General features: G+C 42.3%; 1 protein-coding gene across 3 annotated transcripts in view; it reads right to left on the bottom strand.

Moving 5' to 3' along the window:
- JARID2 (jumonji and AT-rich interaction domain containing 2) overlaps positions 1-24,169 on the bottom strand; it is a 213,606-nt gene that overhangs the window by 12,419 nt on the left and 177,018 nt on the right. For all 3 annotated transcript variants that reach the window (XM_018918494.3, XM_050971579.1, XM_050971578.1), the window contains 8 exons: positions 23,597-23,826; positions 14,795-15,812; positions 10,355-10,857; positions 5,104-5,196; positions 4,543-4,661; positions 4,342-4,412; positions 3,417-3,531; positions 46-151 (listed from right to left, as the gene is read on the bottom strand). In XM_018918494.3, the coding sequence (XP_018774039.1) occupies positions 46-151; positions 3,417-3,531; positions 4,342-4,412; positions 4,543-4,661; positions 5,104-5,196; positions 10,355-10,857; positions 14,795-15,812; positions 23,597-23,826 (2,255 nt within the window). The remainder of the gene's footprint in view (positions 1-45; positions 152-3,416; positions 3,532-4,341; positions 4,413-4,542; positions 4,662-5,103; positions 5,197-10,354; positions 10,858-14,794; positions 15,813-23,596; positions 23,827-24,169) is intronic.

Raw genomic sequence — 24,169 nt, 5'->3', positions numbered from 1 at the left:
AGCCTAGGGTTCTCAGATGGGAACACCTCTCCAGTGTTAACCTACCATTACATTACTTTCAAGCATTTCCAGCCCTGGAGTGCCATTGGCTTGCAGCAGGGTATGTACCACATCATCAAGTTTGTTCTCCTCCGCAGCAGGAATGCAATACCTGTTGTTTTGTCAGAGGAAAAGAGAAAGATTTACTGTGGAGTAAATAACAGTCCACAGCTACACAGTAACAGACAATTCAGACCAGCAGGTTGATTAGAAGACAGAAATTCAACAAAGGGTTTCACACACATTCTTTTGGTAAAACACCGAGGATTGAAGGGAAGCTGTTTATTCAGACTCAGTCTGATCATGTTCAGCAAGTACCAGAAGACACAAAATCCCCAAACCAGACATGTGAAAACTCAGTCCTCTGTAGAGTCAGAGGAGAGAAACTAGCAACAGACTGATTGTCATTTTAACAGCACCAAACCAACTAATTATGGACAAAAGTTTGCATCTTGTGAGCACCAATATATGTTGTTATCTTTACCATAAAAGACTGTATTTATTATCAACCAAAGGATCTTCACATTTAGTAACATTTTCTGTTTGTAACAGTCAAGAAAACACAACTTCCCTCTACTGTTAGTGTATGAAGTTGCCTAAAACCTTCTTGCCTTGCTTACTGAACAAATCCCACATCCCTCCTCTCCCTTCCAACAGAAGACCTGACAAAGGCAGCCAAAGTGGCAGGAAAGGTTTTAAACTCTGCAGAGAACCTGCCAAGCTGCACATTCTCCTCTGCTTAGAAGCCAAGGAAGCAGCTGTCCTCTTGTGCTCCCTGCCAGCACTGCTCCCTCAGCAGAATGACAAGAAGTAACACAGGAGTCTCGAGTCTTAGAGCCACACATCCAGAGAACTGCTGTTTTTCTGGATGCAGGGAGGTGATATGGTGACAACTGGTCACTGCTCTTGCCTGCAGCCTATCTGGGGGGTGATGCTCAGGCAAGTCAAAAGCGTCTCCAGCTTTACCATGACTTACCTTTTCTCTTTAGGCAATGAGACCTCAACCTGGAGTCCATGTGCCCCAACACCAGAAACACACACACACACCCACGCACAGAGTTGTTTTTCCAAATTTGGAACAAGACAATGAAGCTGGAAAGATTTTTGGGGAACTGGTACAGTCTTCCTGCCATTCATCTGATCTCTCCAGCAACTTCATGAAGTGTTCTGCTGGCCTTACACACCTTGTCAGGGTACGTGCACTAACTCCGTGTGCATCACCCAGTGTTATCCTGACTGAAGAGTCTGTTGGAGGCTGCAGTTCCTATGATCTGAACACCTCTTCACTGTTCACTCTACTGATGATGACTTTGATTTGTGTTTGTTGATCCTCAAGCCAAAAGGCAGAAGACATGACATTATCTGCTGTGGCTAATTGCAGCCACAGGAAGAGTTTTATGGAGCTGGTTGCCCAGGTGTATGAAGACCAACCCCTTACATGTATATTGACAATGATCAGGACTAAGAACTCCCAGGCTTATAGAGAGGTGAAGTAGAAGAACTTCATCTTGGATCAAGTAAGGATCAAGTCCAAACAGCAATTTTAAATGTATGCCATTTCTCAAATACTTTAATGCTAACAGTGACAGCTTCAGTTACAGCTCCCCAAATGTGTTTCACTCTCGTTACAAGGATGAAAACATTTGAGCCCAGATCATGGCAGAACCTACTCTTCTCTTTTAGAGTCAGAAAATATGGCTGGAACAGACAGAAGATTCAAGCACAGTCCCTCACAAGACAGGCACAGAAAAATGCTTGGGAAGGTTGTGAGAAGAGGAGGGGCAGAACAGAAGTGCATGGAACTGAATACCTGGGGCATAGAGGGGAATGAGATCCTTTACAACTGGTGTATGCTGCAATTGCATTCATCTGCAATTCCTGATGTACCTAATCAAAGTGGGAAGTGAGCAGCCAGTGTAGACTTCTGAATGTCTTGGCAGAACAAGAAATCCTTCTCTCTTTTAATGGGCATTTAGGATCCCTCCAGAATAAAAAGGTCACTGACCTCTGCCCTGCATGCAAATTGAATTCTCCCCTCTTTAATCTACAAGAGGTAAAACCTGAGAGATTTGAGAGTGAGCTGAGCCATCTGCAGGTAAGCCAAGTGGTTTGAGTAGCACAGGGAGAAGATTTCTGGGTGGTAGAGGGACTTGGCAAGACAGAGGAGATGTTTGGAGCCCAGTGGCCACTTGTTGTCCCCAAAGCAGTGACTGAAGGCAAGGCTGTCAGGGCTACTCTGCACGAGACCTGCAGATATTAAATTCATCTTCTCCTAACACAGCTGGGTGCTTTATTGCACTATTAAAAGTTGTAATGAGCTAATGAATAGTAGCCTGACACTTCAGGCTGGCAGCCTTGCTGAAGAATAGCTTCAACAGACAAAGGAGTTTCGCTTCCTTCTTATGAGTTATTCCTGCCTACTATGCCTGTTTCATCAAGGCTTTCATCACAAAGATGCCTTAAACAATGTATTCATCTGTATAAGTTCATCAAGTTAAAGCAAATGGCTCCTTTACTTTCATTCCTCTTGGATTCAAAAAACAGAACAGTAGTCTTTCCTAAAATCTGAGCTGTCTGCACGTAAGCCTGTTCAATCCCTAGTCACATGTTTTGACACACAGCACGAAGAGTGGCCTCAGAACTTAATTAGGGGTTTCTTGAATACCTTCTGTTTGGAATTTACTGTCATTTAAGACTAGATTAATGTTTTAGAGAGAAACAGACTCACCTAAGGTTAAGGAGGACAACATAGTTTGCTCAGTGATCTGTCCTGACAGTATACTATTATGAAAGATTACAAATTCCTGATTCACAGCACAGGGAGAAGGGCCATGAAATGCCCATGACAGAAACTGACAAACTCCCAGGTCTTCAGCACAATCCAGCAGTCACACCTTCATCCCTTGAAAGGATCACATACAGAACATCTCTTCAACTTAACACATCTAGAGAGAGAGGAGATCCTGTTTTCATGGTTTTCTCCAAATTTCAAATCCTTTTTGTTGGGCTATGTGCTTTCTCAGTGACAGCTGGATCAGCATCCCTGATATCAGAAGTATCAGAGAAATGTGTGAGAACACACTTTGCATGTACATAAAGAACAGTCCATGATGCCACTGCCACCATGAGGACATGAAGACCCCAGAATAGACCACAGAAAACCAAGTGAAACTTTTCTTCCAGGAAAGGAGTTTTCATCTCCCAAGTTTGTACCACATTTTCCCATTAAAACTGGAACCCTCCCCAACATACACACACACACACTGGACCCTCTAGGTGAGATTCCCTCATGCAAAATTACTACACAAGCTGCCACTAATGCCAACCTACAGGCAGCCACTGCAGGAAATGTGAAGAAAAGCCACAGGAATACCTACCAAATGCAATCAGCACCAGTGTGTAAGTAGTCAATGTATGGAAGGTGATTTTGGTCTCGAGACCAGCATGAGGTAGAAAAGACCATGCCAATATTTAGCCAAGGAATTGTCACTCCTAAAACAAAGAGATTGAAAAATGAGTTTTGAGTAACTTCAGTTTGTTCAGTAAAAGACAGTTTAAGAGGGCATTTAAATCAAAAATCTTATTTTCCCTGGTAGCTGACCCTTGAAGTTTTAAGTCTTCCTATCAGAGTGAATAATTCACAGGGAGTAATTAAACAAATTCAGCATTTTCCACTACGAAAATATCTACCAGCCAACTGCAGTGCCCTTGTCTTCTAATATCTGTATAAAATTTTTATTCTTAGGAGAATTTACAAATACCCCTAAGTAAAGCTCACTGCCATTGATCAGAGGAGGTCGCTTCATGTTGTCAAGCATACACGTAACTTTTCAACTTTTCAGGTATCCTCTCCCAGCTGGTTTGTTCAGGCTCAAAACCTGATCTCAACAAGAGATTCCGCTGTTTTTCCAATGTTTCTTACCAGTAATCTGCAATGGTGTATAGGCAGCTCCAGAATTCATGTGAATTCATTTAGAAAATGTGTGTGCTGTTTTTCCCAGTGCCACAGACTACATTTTCCAATGTGGAAGTAGCACAGCTGTGTCCTAACACACAAGAACACTGACAAGAACAGCAAGGGATACTGCAGGTACAACTTCTTCCCAGGAACAGGGTCTCAACTGTTCCTTAATCCTATATCTGCATGGCTGCCTTCACCCCTTCAAATAGCACCTGCTGCATACAACTGCACGTCTGCTCACCCAGCCAGGGAACAGGGGGACAGGAAGAGGGAGAAGCATTTGGTGCCCACAGCACCACATTCAGAGGACACTGACACCAGCAGAGAAGGGACTTGCTTACCAGGCACAGCACCAAGATGTCGCAGGATGGATCCTGTATTATTAGGAAGGACTGTGAGGTTCCACCCATGTCTGTTTGAGGGGTGACACAGAGGGAGACAGTCAGTGCACATTCCCAATGCCAACACTCCCAATGCCAAGCCGCCCTGATGGGCTCTGCTCAGGAGGGAGGCAACATAGAGGATGGATTTGGGGATCCTACCTTGAAAATGGTTCAGATTTTCCCACAGGAAAACCACTCCCATGGGTGTTGGTATCTACTTTTCCACAATGCACTGCTACATGGCAATCTTTCTGTTCCACTATCCGCCAGTATTCTTGCTGTGGTAAGAGAAAGCAGTAATGCATTTTAAATTCGCTGAACAAGATATCCCTCTTTAAAATATAAGCCCCAGAAATTTACTTTCAAGGCTTTCATGACCTCAGTGTAATTCAACGTGAACTATTGCTTAAAAATAAGAATATAAATAATTGGAAGTCACAATAAGGCAGGCAAAATTTAGATCCTCTTGGTTTCTGTGTTTCAGCACATGTCAGATTAAGAATTCTTTCTCTTCCTCAGCTCATCAATACCTTTTCTTAAAATGTTAAAAGAATTTTTAAAAGGAAAAATCAGCACCATGTCTATTTAACCATTTCTTAAAAAATCTAAACTATACAGCCTTAAACTGATTAGAGAAATGCTTGAAAAATCAACTATCCTGAATCCCCATACTCAGTGCCCTGAAACAAAAACCTTTCCCACCCCTTGTGCTGGCCTCACCTCTACTTCCGCTACTGTAGGCTCCTTTGTGAAGCACATGTTCATGATGTTTCTTGCTGTTCGGTAGAAGGTTGTTAAAGAAACAGACCTACCCTGTGGAAAAATAAAATAAAATTAAAAGTGAAAATTAAAAAACATGCCTACTTTCCCCCATGCCCACACTCTTTTCCTTACAGGCTCAATCCCAGATGACAACAGAGGGAAAGAGGATGAAGTCTCCAGAAGAGTTATGGGTCTAAAGCTCGTTTTGTTGCTGAGATAAAATACCTCAGAAGATACAGAAATTCAATCACATGAACTTCCCAAACCCACCGTGTAAAGAGACCAACTGAATGTTCCCAGAAGGAACACTGCTTTGTCCAGCACAACACTTGGTGTTTGATAAACTCAGAGGATGGACATGGCCCAGCTTCCTATGACAGGTCACAATGAACCCTGTAGGCAGCCAGTCAAAATCTATTTTATCCAGTAAAGTACAGTAGTTTACATTATCCAATACATTATCCAGGGACTACGTGGTCATGCTCTTTATGTACAAGGAGCCGGTGAAAAAAAGACTTAGAAAATTCACAGAAGTGCTCAGCATCAAATGTTATATGTGGTGGAAGAGCGTCACAAAAAGCAAAGTTTGCCAGGATTACTGTAATCACTTGCTTTCAGAAACTAGTTATGCTCAATTCAATAAAAGCAGTCCAAATGCCAAGGAACCAAGACCTGTTATTACAAAGTCAGGAAAAGGAAAACACAGTAAAATTGCTGAATAAGTGCTTTCATTATTGGCACTGCTGCAGGAGCTGTACAAGAAGAGGATCTGACTTTGTTTTCTGCTTGATCTAGCCCAAAGTTTCCAGACACCTGCTTTCCTGCACACCTACACCACCAGAAGCTCTGGGAAGCATCGTCCAATGGCTTCGAAGGCAAGAGCACACTTGCTCCTTTCAGCCCTGATATTCTGGTGTGCAAAGACAGGAACACCTCTGCAGCCTCCTCTGCTCCAGGGCAGAAGGAGGATGCTGGGAAGCTGCATGCCAGGAGAGCTGGCAGGCACCACACAAGGGCTGAGGGCACTGATGCAGGCAAAGACAGCAGCACAGTACAAAACATCTTTGCCCCCTCACCAGATCCGCTGCTCCTTCCCATTGTGCCCCCTGACTGCTCATCTGAGCAACCACAGGCTTAGAAACTCTGCATAAATGAGTTTTATTCTTTGGACTGTTACCTTTCTAGTTTTTCAATTATGAAACAGATCTGCCAAACCACTTCAGCCTTTTCTTGTGTTTAATTCATTTAATAACTATGTCCAAGAGTAAACTAGAAAGAACTATAAAAAACAGCTTTCCCCCACAGGCCAAGTCTATCACTCTGCTCATATGGTTGTAACGTTGTCACTTTTTAAATTGAATACTGCATAATTAGCTCTAGCAAAAAAAAAAAAAGTTTGCGAAATGCCCAGAGCCTGGGGCACTCTGATTCCCATAAACTTCAGAGCTGGATTCTCTGTGATCCAATAAGCAATTTCCTTCATCTTTTAATGCCCTCGTGAATGGTTTATTGTGGCAGCCTTTTACAGCAAAACCTCTCGTAAAGCGCAGGGCCCGCACCAAGGCACCGCCGCCACCGGCGGCAAACCAACACTGCAGCAGCTGCCTCCTCCCAGGCCCCTGCCTCTCCCTCTCATCTTATGCAGAAAAACAAAATTAAGGTCTCATCTTCCAAGATTAGCCATGTCTTTCCATTTCTCAGATAGACAAGAAAGAAAATTGAAGTATATAGCAAGCAAGAAAAAAGAAAGTGAAAAACTGGAACACTTTAACCCTTTAAACTTGCATATACCCATTTCTTCCTCTGCCAAGAATTTGGTATTTTTTTAGTCTCCTAAAAACTGTAAAACAAATTAAATGGGTGAGGGTTGTCTGTTTGTGCTATTTGGTTTTTTTCTTTCATCTGAGGAATCTTCTAACATTTTCTGATGACGACACAGAAAATAATTTAATATGTTTTCACGGAGCATTCTAACCAGAACACAAAATGAACTTCAGGGGAGCAAAACACCCTTTCCAACACCCTTAAAAGTATCTCAGCAGTTCAACAACTGTCCTAAGAGCTTTGAGCTACAAAGCAGAGTCTCTGTTGCTAGGACAAGAAGAGAGGAAGGTTTAAGAAAACAAATTCCTATTTCCTCCCCTGATTCTTCTCAGGTCTGAGGCAGGGGCCATGAGAGCCAACCCAGGGAGAGCATAACCATCACCATCAAGCCTGGAGGGAAGGCAGAGAGAAGGACACTGCAAAGCTATGAATGTTAAAGACATTAAAGCAAACATAAATATAAGCTGAAACCAGAGATTTCATAATAGCCACAGGTGGAAAGGAGGGGCTCCTATTAAGTGGAGTATGAAAATACCAAGTCTCTGGTGAAGAGAGCTCAGCATAGGATTTCCATGACTGTTTAAGGGATGGCTGGCAAAACTTGCATTGTGATTTCTTCTGTGCATCCCTCTAATGAGCCTGCTAATATGCCTTCAGTTTGTTTTGTATGGAAACAAATGCTGCTTTCAGTCAGCACCAGTAAAGATTTTAAAAATGTTTTCAGAGTTAAAGCTGGGGAAAGAAGTGTGAAAATCTTGCATCAGATGCTGCTTTGATGTCAGCAGCTTACTTCACACACTTAGAAATGACAACATTTTAATCATCAGGTAAGAAAACCACTTATTTAGAAGTAAAGCAAGCAAGCACAGCAGCCTGCAGCATACACTTAAAAGCACAGCACGCCTCACAGCCAGGGAAGGAGAGACACTGAAAATAATTCGGGAGTCCTGGCAGAAAGTCAGCCTAACACAAAGGAGATTTACTCTGACCTTGACATGTGATACGGTGGTAACTGCTCCTGGAAGACTGGATGTCTCTTGCTAAAAACAGCTCAAGTATGTGCTGACTGCAGAAATTACTGTGAGAAATCCTAAATGTATGGCCTCTCCATAGTCTGAAAAACAGACTTTATGGCCTAAACTGGACTACAGCCATATGATTATGATGTGCTCCCTCTAGCCCCCAAGATATTTACCTGGGCATTTTTCACATACATGGGTTTGTTGGGGTGTGTTTTGTTTTGTTTTATGTGTGTTTTTCATTTTTAATTAGAATTAGCAATGTGCTTTAAAAAGGAACCATTACAATCCCATCATATGTGGAAACTGTAACATGAGGGCAGGTTCCGTTAATGAAATTCAAATTTTCTCAGAAGATGTTATTAGGTAAAGAACACTCCCCCATCCACAGACACAGGATTAAAAAGCTTCTTCCATTAAATGCCATGAAGCACTTTCTGCTTACAACTGATGCCAGCACCAAATTCCCTCAGTCTTTTAAAACCTAGTGATGAGCTACAGCAATTTTACCTCTTGTGGGCTGTCCTGGTGCATCAAGCTTGATGCATAATTTCTGGGTCTTGAGCCTTGCTCCAAGTGACATAACCAGTATTAATGCATCAGTCCTCCTACAGGGCTTTACCCTGAGTGCTGTGAAAATGAAGCTTCTTTCCTCTCTCTGCACTCAGGCTGACCAGGTGTCCCACAGGGTGCTCCACAGCAGGGATCTCTCCAGAAATCCACCACAGATTTGCTTGCCCTGCCTTCCCTTCAGTCCATCACCTGTTACAGCAGCTCCCAGTCTCTGCACTACAGAGAACATGGGATGGGATCAAACCAGACACTTCCCAGTGTCTGGGAAGCAGCTGGTAATACAGTGGACAACCCAGGGCATTCTCTGAGTGGCTCCATGTGCTGCAGCTGCTTTGGTGGGTGGGGAGAGCCCCCACCCACGGGTTCAGTGATGCTCCTCTCTAACACCCTCCATGCTCAGGACATTTCTACCTGGTATTGTCAGACTTAGACAGGGTCTGATGCTTCTCCTACTGCCAGAGCCTTTTTTTGGTGACCAGCAGAAATTCTGGGAGCTCTCTGCCTTTTGGGGTAAAGGCCTGCTACTCAGCAGACTCAGACTAGTTATACCAGCTACACTTTGCTTGCTTGCCTTTTTTACTTCCTAAATCCAATTGGGATACTTCTCACAAATCCCAATCTTGCTTTCTGAGTGACTTTGTATCTACTGAACTTTGAAGTGGGACTTGCACTGGAAAAGAAGAAAAAGGCATTCCCCCACTAAGTTTGAGGTTGGTCATGCAGCAGTCAGGGTAAGGTTTACCAAGTTTTTCATTTAACCATCTTTAAGCACAGGATATTAAGCACAGAAATGCCACTTCACTATTCACAAAAGCTGCTGTCATTAGATAAGCTTCTCTCCAAGGGCAGCATGGCAAAGAGATTGCTTTTCAAAGGCCGGATTGAGGCCAGAGTCCCCAGTAAAAAGAATTTTTGGGCTGACAAATCGTAACAGGCTGCAACAGAAAACCGAAGCAGGCTTTTAAAGCCCAAGTCGTGAGCTCACGCAGTCCCTAAATAGCTTAACAATAAGTCATTCTGGGCTATCTGGCTTCATTTCCTTGTGATGGAAGTGAGATTGGAAGGGGAAGAACAGCATATTCTTATACTGGGCACAGACACTCAGTGCTATATTTCTCTCAGAGTGCAGTTACACCATTCAACTCAACTCAAAATTGCACTGTGAGTTGCAGCGCCAAGTCCGGCTCCAGAGCAGGAGACTGCCAAATAAAATACAGTGAAAGAGTCAGCATTCCTTTGTAAATGGATGTACTTGGTATGTGGAGGACTAAGTGTCCATGTGACTGTTAGTGCTGAGCAAAGTCTGGCATCGTGGATGAAAATATTGTTTGCATTTCAATTTGCCCTTTCTAAATGTAGTAGTATTTCTAGTGATGTTCATTTTGATCTGCAGCACTACTTCCCTATACAAGAGATTTGCAAAAAGCAGGAATGAAAAAGCAGAACATTACTTTAAATGTCACTAGAAAATGAAAATAAAATCTGTGTCTGCAAGGATAATTGGGCAGAGGTATTCAGGGAGCCTCTCACAAGGAGATGAAGGGGGGCAGAGCCCAGTGCATCTTGTTATGACAATAATGCCTCCCAGCTTTTCCAGATATCCTGCAAGAGCCAGGCATATCAGGATAAAGCCACCAGACTGCCTGGCCATGAGGACCATGATTCCTGCTGCCTCAGGGATGCCACTGCAACCCATGAGCTCCCCTCAGCCAGCTGGGTGTGCACCCAGACACCACCCACACAACAGCATCACCAGCTCGACAGAACAGAGGGGGCAGAGCCAGCCTCATTACCTTGTATATACACTTGTGTAAGTCGCTAAGAACTCCCTCCTCCTCCTCCTCCTCGTCCTCCTTCGTGGTTTCCTTTTCCTGAGCAAAGAGCCGCCGCCGGCCCGTCTTCAGCGGGACATCCACCTCTTTTAACTTGTTGCGGAAGCCATTTTTGTGAACCACACCATTGATGAGTCCATTTTTGGGCTCAAACCGGGGTAAGGAATGGAACTTGTAGGCATTCTCTGAATGTCCCTCCAAAGGTCCTTTCCTCTTCTCCAGGATTTCCTTTTCCAGCAAGACCTCCTTCTCCAGTTTCTTGTGCTCCTCAGGGGAGAGGGAGTCATAGGAGAGCAAGTACTGGCAGTAGGCTTCTTGTAGCTTGGCCAGCCTGTCCTGTGCAGTTTTGGGGATGCGCAGCATGTCTGCCAGCTTGTTCCATTTCTTGAGGTCAGTCACTTGCTGCATCCCCCCCATCTCGTTGATCAGCTGGACGAAGCAGGCCAGGTCGAGCTCGCAGCCTCCTGGGGTCCACACGTGCCAGGCAGCAGAGGAAGGGAAAGGGAAACACAGGAGCAGATTATGATTAGATTAGCTGTGGGCAGTTCATGCCAAATGTGCTGCCAGGCAGGGCACACGGGGGACGTGGCAGCTGCAGGCACCTGGGAACCAGAGCAGAATTGTCCCTGTCTTGTATGCCTCCTGCTAGAGAGAGGCAGACGCACTGTTTTGCCAGCTTAATTCATTCACAGGCTGTATTCTGCTACTTGCAGCAGCCTTCCCTGTGATTCTAGTTGCTCTCCTCCTTGAGTTTCATGCCCTTCTTTTCTCAGAGCACCCCAAGATATCTCCTTGACATGCATCTGTGCCCTGGTCATTACCCAGTGACTGGGCAGATAAGGGTTGCCCATCTCTGGAAAAGCCCACACACCCTCATCCACCACCAGTCCCCCATCTGGTTCATACCAGGAATAAACAAAACCAGTGTCAAGCTGGGGTACTGGCCATCAGAAAGACAAATACCTATCCTTTCTGGAGGTGAAATAACAATTATCTAATAACTGCACAGCACCTTGAATGAAGTTAGTATTTAAAAGGAGCACATTATTAAATTCACTACAGGTAATAAATTCCATATAAAAAAACAAAGGGAGGCAACGGGTTGTTTGGGGTTGGAGACTGCAACCGCATAAAAAGTTCCAGACACATTATTCTTCCAGTCTGAGGCCATCCATATTTTATACTCCATTCTTGTTTTGTATGTTTTAAGATGACTAGCACATTTCACACTCCAGTCAAAAAAAAAAAAAAAAAAAAAAAAGAAAAAAATTATACAAACTGCAGCATCAAAAGCAGCCAAATGGATGAGGAACAATAAAAGAAACATCATAAATACTCTGAAAGCACAGAAATAAATCATCAGCGGAAAGAGTGAAGAAACGGCCCAAAGACCACCTACAATTCAACAGGGTGCTGTTCAAGGAAAAAAAGAGAATTAATACAAAACCAGCATCAACATCTCTGCCGCCACACTGTCTCCCCTTTGCCTTTGAGAAAAGCAAAGAATCATCATGCCACAGCCATTTCAGAGCACTCAGAAACGTTACTGCAACAGAAAAGGGCAAGAAGCAGCATTATTGCAAATATTTACAGTAGGATGCACAGTTACATCCTCTTAACTCACATCATCCTGCTGTATTACTTTTTTCAAACTACTCTGGTGCTGCATTTATACTGCCCACACAGCACAAGACAAAGGTGTTTGGCTGCAGACAAAACCAAACATTAGGCTTTAAGTAGAATCTAAGGGTGGAGGCAGGACCACAAGGTAGCAAATTTATCCTGTTTAGTACATCTGGGAATAGGGTGGGGGAGATTTTAAAAAGGTCTTGAAGCTGAGAAAAAGTAAACACCATGGGGAGAAAAAACAAAATGAGTTTGGAAAGTTTTCATTCTTTCCTCTTCAATCTTCCATACGTAACATAATATAAATGTAACTTTCAAGATGGCTTCTGTTACTTTTTTGGTCAGTGGTTTCTACATGCAAGCCACAACTAAACCGAAGGTGGAACTTTCAAAGCCAACAGATTCAGCAATCTACATAAAGTTGGGTAACATACTCCCAAACTTGGAAAGAAGTGTGGCCCAAATTTACCATTATATGTTTTCTCCAGCACACACTCAGTTTAAGGTCCTAGTTTCAGCACTGTTGAAAATTCAATTTTCTCCTGCATCATGGAACAATCACTCATAATCACTCTGCAATATTAGAGCTCAAGTAGCACTTCATTCAACCAGAGCCTACAGCTAAGGTTTGCAAAATGCTCTCAATTATAATTCCATTTCACACAGTCATAACTTTTGGAAGCATTTATATCTCAGACTGATGTTTTCCAGGATCGACCTAAGCTTGCTGCTTAAACTTTCCTTGAAAGACTGAAGAGAAAAAAAAAAAGAAGGGAAAAAACCCAGCAACAAAAAAAGGAGTTCTTTAAAAGCACCTATAGCAAAATGGCTTAAATAGGAGATCTGGCACATTATTCAGAAGCAGTGTTTAACTTTTTTTTTTTTAATTGCCTTAATTTCCCTAAGTTAGGAATAATTTTAAATTGCTTAGTGAGCAAGCTCATTTTAAAAAAGAAAGTTTTAAATCTTCAGGTATGCATTTAATACCAAAAGCTGGCACTACACAAGCCATTGGCAAAAGTCCCACTTACTTCAATGGAAATGTGATTTGGCCTGGAGAGAAGGGCTATGTATGCATGTCTACTTAAATAAGCGTGCATTTATCACCACAGATTATTTTATATGTTTCCTGACAGAACCAACAGATTTTTCCTCTTTGTGCACTGATGATCTCCAGCTTCTTTTCTCCATTTTGTTTTTGATTTTAAACACAGGATAGGTAGGAAATTTACCGCAGAAAGGATACATAGGATGCAAATTTGTATGAGACCACTGTTTGCTCTGGGTATATGGCACCCAGCAGAATAGAATCCTTGACTATTCATTAGGCTCTTAGGTGCTTAAATAATACAAATAATTAACAGTAATGCCATCTTAATGCCGAGTTAAGGTATTTCATTAAAAAGTTAACATTGTTCCAGGAGCGTTAATCGAGCTGTCTTGCACATTTTCTTCTCTCTCTTGCCAAAGTAAATGCAATACATTATTCTTTTCCATTAGCATACAACCATTGCATACATTAGGCATACAAAATGTTCATTTATTGCTGCTTGAGTGATTTTAATTTTCAGATTTCCTTGAACGTTTTTGCACAGCTACTGCAATATAGTGCTAAGCTATCGTTCCTCCTTCTTGAAATTTTGCTATTTCTCTGCTGTGCCCTGCATCAGTTCACCATAAAGTCTGCAATCATTTTGTGTGCTTTTATGCGTTTTCCCTCACTTACCATATGTGATATAAAACAAAGTTTAAGAAGGAGGAGGCGGGGGAAGGAAGTGTTGTGAATCGTTTAAACAGAAAAGCGTGTCCTTTAATCCAACCAGCACTGAAAGCTGCCTCAGGTCGGATGATGCCTCAAAGGCAAAACTCTAGCCTTGAGCTGCAGCATGCAGGTTGTGTGAGCTTGTGACTCAAAACACCTCAAAAACAAAGGGAAGAACTTAGAAAAATTAAAAACACAGGTTTCCTACTATGTGGTGTCTGCAAAGGCAGTAGAGATGGAGCAGCTCATCCAATAGTTCATTTGTATGCTGCTGTTGTCATGTTTTTACAAACTATTGTCACATTTTTGTCACGTGTCATATCTGACAGCAGACCATAAACCAAGAATTCTGTTAAATAAGTGATTCTCACTCAGGCATTAGCCCTGGCAGACACCTGCTGGGAGAAATAATGAAACCTCCATTTTGCAATCAACTACATTTTACTGCCTATTCTTGACACTTAATGGTTGTTAAATGTCAGCAGGTCACTGTGAATTTGTGATTTTAAGTGTCTGAGTACCCAAACACAAGTCAGTTCTGAGATATTTTCTTTCCCCTTTGGTTAAATGCTTTTAAAGGAAGAGGCGGGGAGAAAAACGTATTAAAGCCTGGCAGCATTGCAACCTGTTAGGAAAACATCTTTGGAAAGGTCCAAAAAATATTCTGAAACAGCTTTTAAAACAAGGCTGTCAATATACATAGTCACACAACGCTCATAAATAAACAGCAGGAAAAGAAGAAGATTCTGAAATCTGCAGACCAAGGTCCCACGGAGCGTTTTTTTTTCCCCTGAGTCAAACAGGGAGGAAAATGGTGATATAAAGTCACTCTGGAAGCTCTCTGAAAACATACCTGCATCATGCCTGGCCAATGGAAAAAGAGAGAGATTCAGAGCTCTGCAGTGTTAACTGAGCAGGGGTATGGTTAAGCATAAAGGCAAACAGTGCATACATAAAGTCGTATACGGACACTCAGAAGCAGCAGCAAAAGGCCAAGGAATCACAGCCCTTACCTATGAGTGGGAGTTCATCCATGGTAATGCCCTGAGATTTGAGGTGCTTCTTGATACAGGCCAGCCGCTGCACGTTGGGTCCCCAGCGCCTGCCTAGCTTGTGTATGTGCTGAATCTGTGTCACAAACCGCATTTCATCGTTTAGCTTGCACTCAGGTCTCCAGTCTGGAGGAGGAATCACCCTGCACATCCCATACTTCTCTACCTGAGCTCGGACTGACTCAATGTATATCAGCGGGTCATGAAATTCCTTGGTGGAGGGCCTAAGGATGGGAATCTCCCCCAGCATCCCCCACCCAGACTTACTACTGCCCTTTTCGTGCTTTCCCATTGAGTCTTGTGGCTTGTGCAAGGACTCCGCTTGAGAGGTAGAACGATTTTCACAGGAGGCATTTTCAGTTTTGCCATGTGCTTGTTTCCCTGGCGTACTCTTTCCAGCAGTGGCTCTTTTCGGCCTATTTCTTTCCAAACTCTTCTCTGGCACTTCCTTTCTAAGGTGTCCATTGAGCAAAGGCTTTTCTACTGCTGCCTTTTTGCTGGCAGCTTCTGCCAAGTTGACGGCCCCTTTCATTCTCTTGGTGGGCGACTGTATTTTGTCCATGTGATTCGTCTCTTCCAGCCTCCTCTTCGAGTTGCGCAGCCCCTCCCTTAACTGTCTCCCCACCTCCTTAGTGCATGTCTTTTGGTTCAACTTGCCATTGACTTTTACACCATTAACAGCGGTATTGTTAGACTTGGATGCTCCAAGGGATAGCACCTGTTTGCGGGTTTTTGCATTGCTACTTTCTATTTTCCCTGAGATTGTGTGGTTGACAGGTGAACTGGGTTTGTGGTGATTTAGTTTGGTTTCCTTGACCAGTTCTTTCTTGGCTTTGGTGTATGTGACAGTTCCCTTTGTCACTGTTGCAGTGTACTTCACAGTTTTGGACGGTGAAGGTCTGACTTCTCTCATCTTTTTGGCACTGGCTGCATTTGCACTCGGAGATGACATTCGAGTGACCCCGTTGACTTTAGAAACCTGAATTGCCAGAAGTGTTGTAGGAGGAGCAGAAGGAAGGAAACACAAAACAGAAAAGTAAATTAATATTGTGACCACTCAGCCCCAGTCTCCCATTTGCTGGACAACCATATTCTGCAGTCCTGATGCACATCATTCACATAATGGTTTGCACACAGGTAACAGAGGGGACTAGCCATTTATAATACTCAAATTTTAAAAAGAAAAATAAGAATTTTTTTTTTTAATTTACCAGAAAGACCCCAGTCTTGCTTTCACAGGGTAAAAAGCCTCTGACATTAGGAAGGGTGAGGTCCCTCACTTGCACTACCTCTGTTCTTTCTGGTCTACCAGAAAACTGTTATGAGATTATAAAACACAAATAGTCTGATTTACAAACTAATACCTTCATTACCTCTTTTCTGGCCCTCAAGACTCTCTCTCTCACACCCAACTTCCTTTACATGCACACACATTTCACTATTTCTTAGCAGACAAAATAGGCAACATATATTATCTACTCTAACTGGCATCGGCACATTTGCAAAAAAGACATCGAGATTCAAATCAATTTATCTTCTATGCATGCTATCCATGCATACATATAAAAAGAGATGTGGAACACATTATGCACCCAAAAGATCAGCATGGCCATGAAGGATCCAGCCTGTAATACCTATTAAATTTAGGGCAGCATGTTGTCGCTGAGGTTGATAATTTGAAATAAAAAAAAATGTATACAAGTAGTCCAATGTATATTTTTTTGAAAGTTTGGTATCTGGGCAATATTGCTGACACATATTCTATTATATCATATTGTGTCAATGGAATTTAGAATTGCTGGACTCTGCTGCTTTCTGATAGACATTTAAACTGAGTTATGAGACTAGAATTTGCATTTTAACTACAAGGTGTGTTAAGGACCAAAAGCAATCCCCATCTAAAAAGGGAATTGAGACAGTTCAGCACTGCCAAAGCTAAATCCACTACTAAAAAAATGAAAATTTCAGCATTTACACAACTTTAAACATTGATTCCTCACCTCCTTAAATGACTGTGAGCAGGGAAAAACACATCCAAAAGCCAGAAGCATGAATAAAAGTGCTCAAAGTGAAAGCGTACGGTACCATCACCCCTTATCAGCACTCAGGTGAGTAAAACCACTTCCTGCAGAGTTGTAATACTTTCTCCTGTGTGATTCTGAAATCTTTGCCAAATCAGTAAGCATGGCAGCTTCTCTCAAAAAAATGCAAGAACAGCAGTCACTTATATAATAAGGATAATATCTAATAGGGATCAAATGGAGGCTGACAATACTGTGCTATGGTCTTGCATGCAGTGGCTTGTGGAAGGGGAACTGGACCCTGAAAATTCTGCATACACACACATACACATGTGTGTTTGTGAGTGGTTCGTCCACATTTCCTCCTCTGTACTCCAGAAATTGGAGCAGGAGTAATGATCTTTTAAAAACCATCCATATTCTTGTCCTTCCAGTGCTTGAGAGGTAGAAACACTTAAGGAAAATCCAGTTAACTGATGACATGAGGTTTTACCTTGAGCTTTTCAAAGATGTATGAGGTATCATCTGGAAAGCAAACACTTGCAAACAGATATGCATTTACCCATTTCCCTTGAAATTTAGGCAGTACTCTGTGTTTGAAATGCAGACTCCGATTTAACTTTTACAGCACTTCTTCATGCTGCAGAACAGACATGGGTAGAGAGCTGCTGGGACACTGCCTCTTGCCTGCAGCAGTCACAACAAGCATTGAACATCCCTGGATTTATAAATAGCTAGGAACAATGATTACAAATTTTACCTAGACTAATAAAGGAGAATTGATTGAGAACTGGAACGGGAAGGTAATCTGGGTGACAGTGATCATGAAATGGGTTTTCATTTTTAAGATGTGACAACAGTACAGAAAGGACAACAGACTTAAAAAAAAAAAAAAGATTAACAAAAAGCCCCTAGAAACAAAAGAAAAAAGAAAAATCCTGAAAAAAAATCCAAACCAAAGCAATTTCTCCTTAGAGGAAAGGTAAAAAGCACATTATGGCTGTTCACAAAGTTCTCTAACGACTGGAAAATTAGAAAATGATCACACTAGAAAGCAGTAACACAATTATGTGACTAACGGAAACTATATAGAAAAAGAAAAAGCACACATTAAAATCAGAAAGGCCAAGGAGCTAAAGAAATTGCAGTAGGCAAAAAACTAAAACAGAAAAAAATATACAAATGCTTTAAAAATACAAGATAACAAACAATGGAAGAGATAAAGCACCACACAAGGAAGGAAAACAAATAGCCTGACTAAAGTGTTCCTGCTTCTTTTGCATTAACCTTCACCAGAAGTGCCACTGACTGAATATTTATCAGGTACAGAACATAATCCATTTCAGCAAAAAGGCTAGGATAGCAACCCCAGTAAGGTGGAAGGTACATGAATGACTTAGGGCATGGCTCCTGGAAATGAGCTGGGGTAGACAGGGAGTCTACCTAATTTCCAGTCCTAATATAATTTTGGAACAAATCATCAAACAGGTCATTTGCAAACACACAAATGATTAAAAATAATGTTAAAAACAACACAACAAAATCTACCCAGGTTTTTTCCAGAATAAGTCTATCACATTTATTTATCTTCCAACAGACACCTTGCTGAGCAGGTAAAGAAGCAGCTCTGCTGCAGCAGGATTTCGGTCACTGTCCCCTGGGACATTCCATCCAACTCCTGAGACACATCCCAGACATAATTACTCTAAAGTGACATCATGAGGGACTAAATGAAGTCATCCCCAAGAAAAGTTTTCATTGCTAACAGTTTACTGCTGTCCTGGGAGGGCACTTCATGTGTCTTTCTGCAGGGACTTGGCTTTGCCTTGGTTCTACCAAGTATTTTCATTATTGTAAAGAGTGAAACACACCTGGAGGGAGGAGGCTGTAATCACTCACAGGACAAGATCAAAATCTTGAAGAACCTATTTCAGAACATTTCTACAGTAAGAGGAAGTGCTATATTTGGGAGGCACAAATCATACACACGTAGGGGAAGAATAACATTTGGGGACCGCAGTGAGCTGCAAAATGCAATGGCAATACTAAGCACACAAATCACTTTCTGAGACCTATTATTAAGGATGCTGGAAGCAAAGGGTAGGAGCACAGACTTTTCCTAAGGAGAGCTGGACCCAGCACTGGGGACACACTGTGAGAAAAATTTAGCTAGAGGAGCAAGTCTAAAAGAACACAAAGTGCTCAGGTATTTGGAAAATAAGATTGTTGCTGAAAAGCCAAGGGAGCTGGTCTTACTCTGAAAGAGATCACTATGGGACAACTCTGTAACAATCTTCTGATGCTGAAGGAGCTCCTCTGAAAAGAGACAGTAATGCTCTCTATGTTCACTGGGAAAAGCAGGAGGAAAAAAGTCTCATTAAATGTCTACAATGATCTGAGGCACAACTAGGAAAACTTGCTCATTAGTAGAAAAGGAAAACACTGGAAGAAGCTGTCAATGGACATTGTGGAGTCTCCTCTACAGGAGGTTTTCAGAAGGTTTCAAGAGGCTATAGCTGTATTACTGTGCTGTCAGGTATGATCAAGACAAAATCTCAGTGTGAGCAGTCAGGCTGCATGGAGGCACCTTGCCATTCCAGCCTGCTGATGATTTTTTCTCAGGAAATTGTGACCAGAAGTCTGAAGGGCCACCTGGGGCACTCCTGCAGCAAAGGCTTGTGACACAGGGGCTGAGAACAAAATGCAGTTAAGTGCTGATGGAAAAAGGCAAATACCCTCACAGCTTCTATTCAAAGCAAAACATGTCCTAAGCACCAACAGCTTTAAGACAGAACCTGCAATCTTAGATGATAAGCACAATATTTTGAATTTTTATTTAAACTTATAATGGAATCCAACCATTAACCCAGCACTGCCAAATCCGCCTCTAAATCATGTCCATAAGTGCCACACCAACAGGTCTCTTAAATACCTCCAGGGATGGTGACTCAATCACTGCCCTGGACAGGCCATTCTAATACCTGCCCACCCCCACCCCCCCCCCCATTTTCATCAAAGAAATTTATCCTAATACCCAGTCTAAACCTACCCGGGTGTAACTTGAGGCCATTTTCTCTGGTCCTATTTCTTGGCATCAAGAGGAAGAGGCTGACCCCACCTGGCTACAGCCTCCTTTCAGGCAGTTGTAGAACACAGTAAGGTCACCCCTGAACCCTGTTTTCTCCAGGTTCAACAGCCCCAGCTCTCCAGCTGCTCCTCAACAGACTTGTGCTCCAGATCCTTCCCCAGCTCCGCTCCCCTTCTCTGGACAAGCCCCAGCCCCTCAATGTCTTCATTGTGGTGAGAGACACAAAACTGAGCACAGCACTCAAGGTGTGGCTTCACAAGTGCTGAATACAGGGGCAATCACTGCCCTGCTCCTGCTGGCCACACCATACACACACAGGTATCACCCTGGCTGATACAGGCCAGGATGCTGTTGTTGGCCTTTTGGCCACCTGGGCACAGACTGGCTCTAGTTAAGCCACTGTCAACTGGCAAGCCCAGGTCTTTTTCTGCTGGGCTACTTTCCTGCCTTTCCAGATCCCTCTGCAGAACCTTTCTACCCTCAGCAGATAAATGCTCCTGCTCCTGCTGGTGTTGGTGTCATGTGTGAAGTGACTGAGGGTGTCCTCAATCCCCTTGCCCAGGTCATTGATGAAGATGTTAAACAGGACTGGCCCCAGCACTGAGCCCTGGAGAGCACCACGGGTGACCAGCTGCCAACTGCATCCAACTCCATTCACCAGCACTCTCTGGGCCCAGCCAACCAGACAGTTTTTAACCTAGCCAAGAGTGCACCCATCCAAGCCTTGAGCAGCCTGCTTCTCCAGGAGAATTGTGTGGGAGGCGGTGTTAAAGGCTTTACTGAAGTCCAGGAGGACAACATCCACAGCCTTTCATTCACCAACTAGGTGTGTCACTCGTAGGAATAAAGTGACTGACATTAGCTGTACATGATCCAAAGTCTTGAGCCAAAAGGTGAAACTAAGGATATGAATAATCTCATCTTTACTTTTCAGCTGTGTTCCTAGCTTTGCTGACATATAATCAACTTCAGACTACTCTTCTTTACTGAACACCTGCCCTGCAGTAAAACATGAAATGATAGATTTTAAATTTTCTTCTCTTTATTAAAAAAAAAAAAAAAAAAAAAATGGAACCAGCACTGTCTTGCAGCAATTGATTTGTTATATTTGAACTAGTCTACACACAGACCTCTGCACAGCACCTAGGAGTCAGCCTCCAAAACCATACACAAAAAATAAACAACCTGCTAGATAGCAACCACAGTGGTAAGAGCAACATTAGCAACACTGAGAACAATTCTGGTACCAAACAAATGCAAGTTATGCAACTGATCTTGAATTCATTCATAAAAATAGTTCTGTGCTTATGAGTTGTGCAGAGGTAAATTACCATATTAGGCCAAGAGAGGGCCCCATTGAACTACATTTCCTTTGCTCACAACCCTTTAAAGTAGGAAGACTTTCAAAGATGGCAAAGCAGAATGCAAAAGAGATAAGGAACCTGTGACAAGTGCAAGGGCAAACCAGAAGAAGAAAGACATCGAAACAAAAAATGAGGAAAAAAATAAAATCTCTGACAATTTCTAGTGCTCTGCCTTTATTTTCTGTAAGACTTAACAAAACAAAAACACACAAAAATAAACCATGCAAATGCAGTGATCAAGGAGCAAAAAAATAGTGGAAGAAGGAAGAACATGTGGCTGGCGCCCTGGGAGAAAAATCTCCTTTTGGAAAATACTGAAAAAGTCAAAGACTCAGGTAAACAGAGAGAAATTTAGCAAAGTCCCATAACCAGTAAGTCTAGGGTTGTGTACAAAACTAAGGCTTTCTGTCAGGCAAAACATATAATCCACCTTTAATTAGCTATATTTTCATTAAAATTTGTAGGAAAGTACTTATGCTACTGTCAGTTGCAGAAGAAAATTTAGGTGTCAAATAATTTCTTAGGAAGAAAAAAAAAAGAAAACCCACATCATCTTGACTTAAACCTCCCCCTTATTTTCTGAAGCCTGGGGACCAGCCTTGCTGATGTGTCCATGGGATCTGACTGCTGCTTGTACTGCATCACTTTAAATTTTTCTCCATTGTGCGTCACACAATCAAAAACATTTAAAACTCTATGAAGCAAAACCACTTGGATTGTGGACAAAACTGTTCTACACTTGTCCTTTTCCTTTCAGAACCACCTTCAGAAGTGGCGACAGTTGACTTCCACAAAAGTTTTAGCCAACCAATCTCTGATGATACAATTTTAAAGCATTTCACACAAGTGTTCCAGTAGGTTAAAAGAATTAAGAACTTCATTCTTATGTTTTGGGAAATTGTTCAACCCCATGAGCTCGTGACAGAGCATGTCACAGCAAGGACCAAACGATACTGGTAATTACAAAAAAGAAATCCAAAAGGATGCTAAAGAAGGCAGGCATTCACACTGATGCTTGGAGGATATGGGCAGATTGCCATGGTGGAATAAAGAATTGAAGTCTTAGAGAGGTACAGACACACTGTGAATAGCCTTCAGGATCTCAAATCTGATTTAGAAGGTAATACAAATTCGGTGGAGGCATTTCAGGAGAACCTAAACCACCACTGAAACACACAGCAATACAGATTTTCTCAGTAAGAGCATCACTGCTTTTCTTTTTGCCATTTTTAATTTCCAAGCCTGTGACTCAGAGGTGCCATTTAAAGGCCTTGACAGCCCTCTACACGATGGCAATTCCAGCTCTACTGAAGACCAGGTCAGCCTACTTAGAAGAAAAATCTTTAGGTGTCAGCAAGACTGTCTCCAATCAGTCCATTGAAAATTCATCACTGCAAAACAACCAACCAGCCAACCAACCAAAAAAAACCCAAAAAAAACCAGAACAAACCAAGCAAAAAACACAACATCAAAACTAAAAACAAAATAAAAAGCCATTAAAAAACCCTAACAAACAAACAAAAAACCCCCACCCACCACCAACCAAATCAACATCCCACACTTCCCGCTCCCCCCCAAAAATTGCAAAAGGTTTAAGTGCAGCAAGCTTTCTGTACTGCACTGGTGCAGGTACTCGGCTAACCCAGCTCCAGCCTGAATAAGGACAGTCACAAGCACTGGAAGACTGGTCTGCTAAACTTTCACAGCTGAATTCAAGTTAGGTTGAAAAAAATCTCTTGCTGAATTTTTTTGCTAGCTTTCAACCAAGTAACATGGAACTCTAAAAACATCTCCCACCAGGTACCTTCATTATGAAGGAGGCAATATTTTGGAGCATCTTGTTTATGCATCAGACAAAACATTTTTCCCAGGCTCTGAGGTTTGTGCTGCCCATGTGCAGATCAAGACACCTGAGTGCAATGTCAGGTTCTCCACAGCACCAGTGAGATAAGCCAAATAGATCAGCTCCTTCTTCCATGTGCTGCCAGCCTTGGCACTGTCAGCACAGACTGCCACTCAGAAAGGTTTCATAAGCAGCAATGTGAACATTACTCTTTTATATGAATATAGCAGATAATAAAAAGGGTTGTAAAGCATGCTTTATCATACTGACTTCCCATGTATCAATTTTTTTTCCTTTTTTTTAATCACTGAAAATTAACTCCCTGCTGCTCCAGAGGATGTTTTTAAGGATTGCCACGTTCGATCTACACCAAGCAGTGAAAAAAGGAGTTCTGAACCTTAAAAGTCTTTTTTCCCCATATGTCCACAGCAGAGAACAACTCTTTACCTGTTTCCTTAAGTCCTGAGCCGATCTGTGAAGAGTGTGGTGGTTGTTAGCCGTGAGCCCTTTCGTAGAGGAGCCAGTGTTTGTAGTAGCGTGGTGATTAGCAGCAGCCTGGTCTTTTCGACTCTCAGCCTTATGTTCGCTGTTCCTCTCCTTCCCTGGGGTGGCCTCTTTGCTTTTGTGTTTCTGAGCAGGTTCTTTCTCCTTCGATGATTTGCTGGACCCATTGAAAACTGAGAAGAGAGAAAATCAGGTTATTAAGGGGAAAAAAAAGAAAAGAAAAAGTATGCAAGACCAAACACTTCATTCAAAACATCACAATTTTCTCTGCTCTCAGTGTTGGATATTTAGTGAATGCCTTCGTATAACTAAAGTTAAATCAATATAGAAATAGCACTATTTTGCATATTTCTTTAGAGGAACAGATTTACTACAGTATTCCCTCTGCTTGTTAGCACACATTATCTTCAATATCCAAATTAAAACATACAAGGTATATTAATGTTTTGACTGACCTAGATTTAGAATTATGAGTTTGATTTTTACTTATGACAGTTTTAATTATATTTTTTTGCT

This window comes from Serinus canaria, chromosome 2, assembly GCF_022539315.1.
Source record: "Serinus canaria isolate serCan28SL12 chromosome 2, serCan2020, whole genome shotgun sequence".
NCBI lineage: Eukaryota > Metazoa > Chordata > Aves > Passeriformes > Fringillidae > Serinus > Serinus canaria.
Note: the sequence above shows the minus strand (reverse complement) of the source record. Positions and strands in the feature narration are given on the sequence as shown.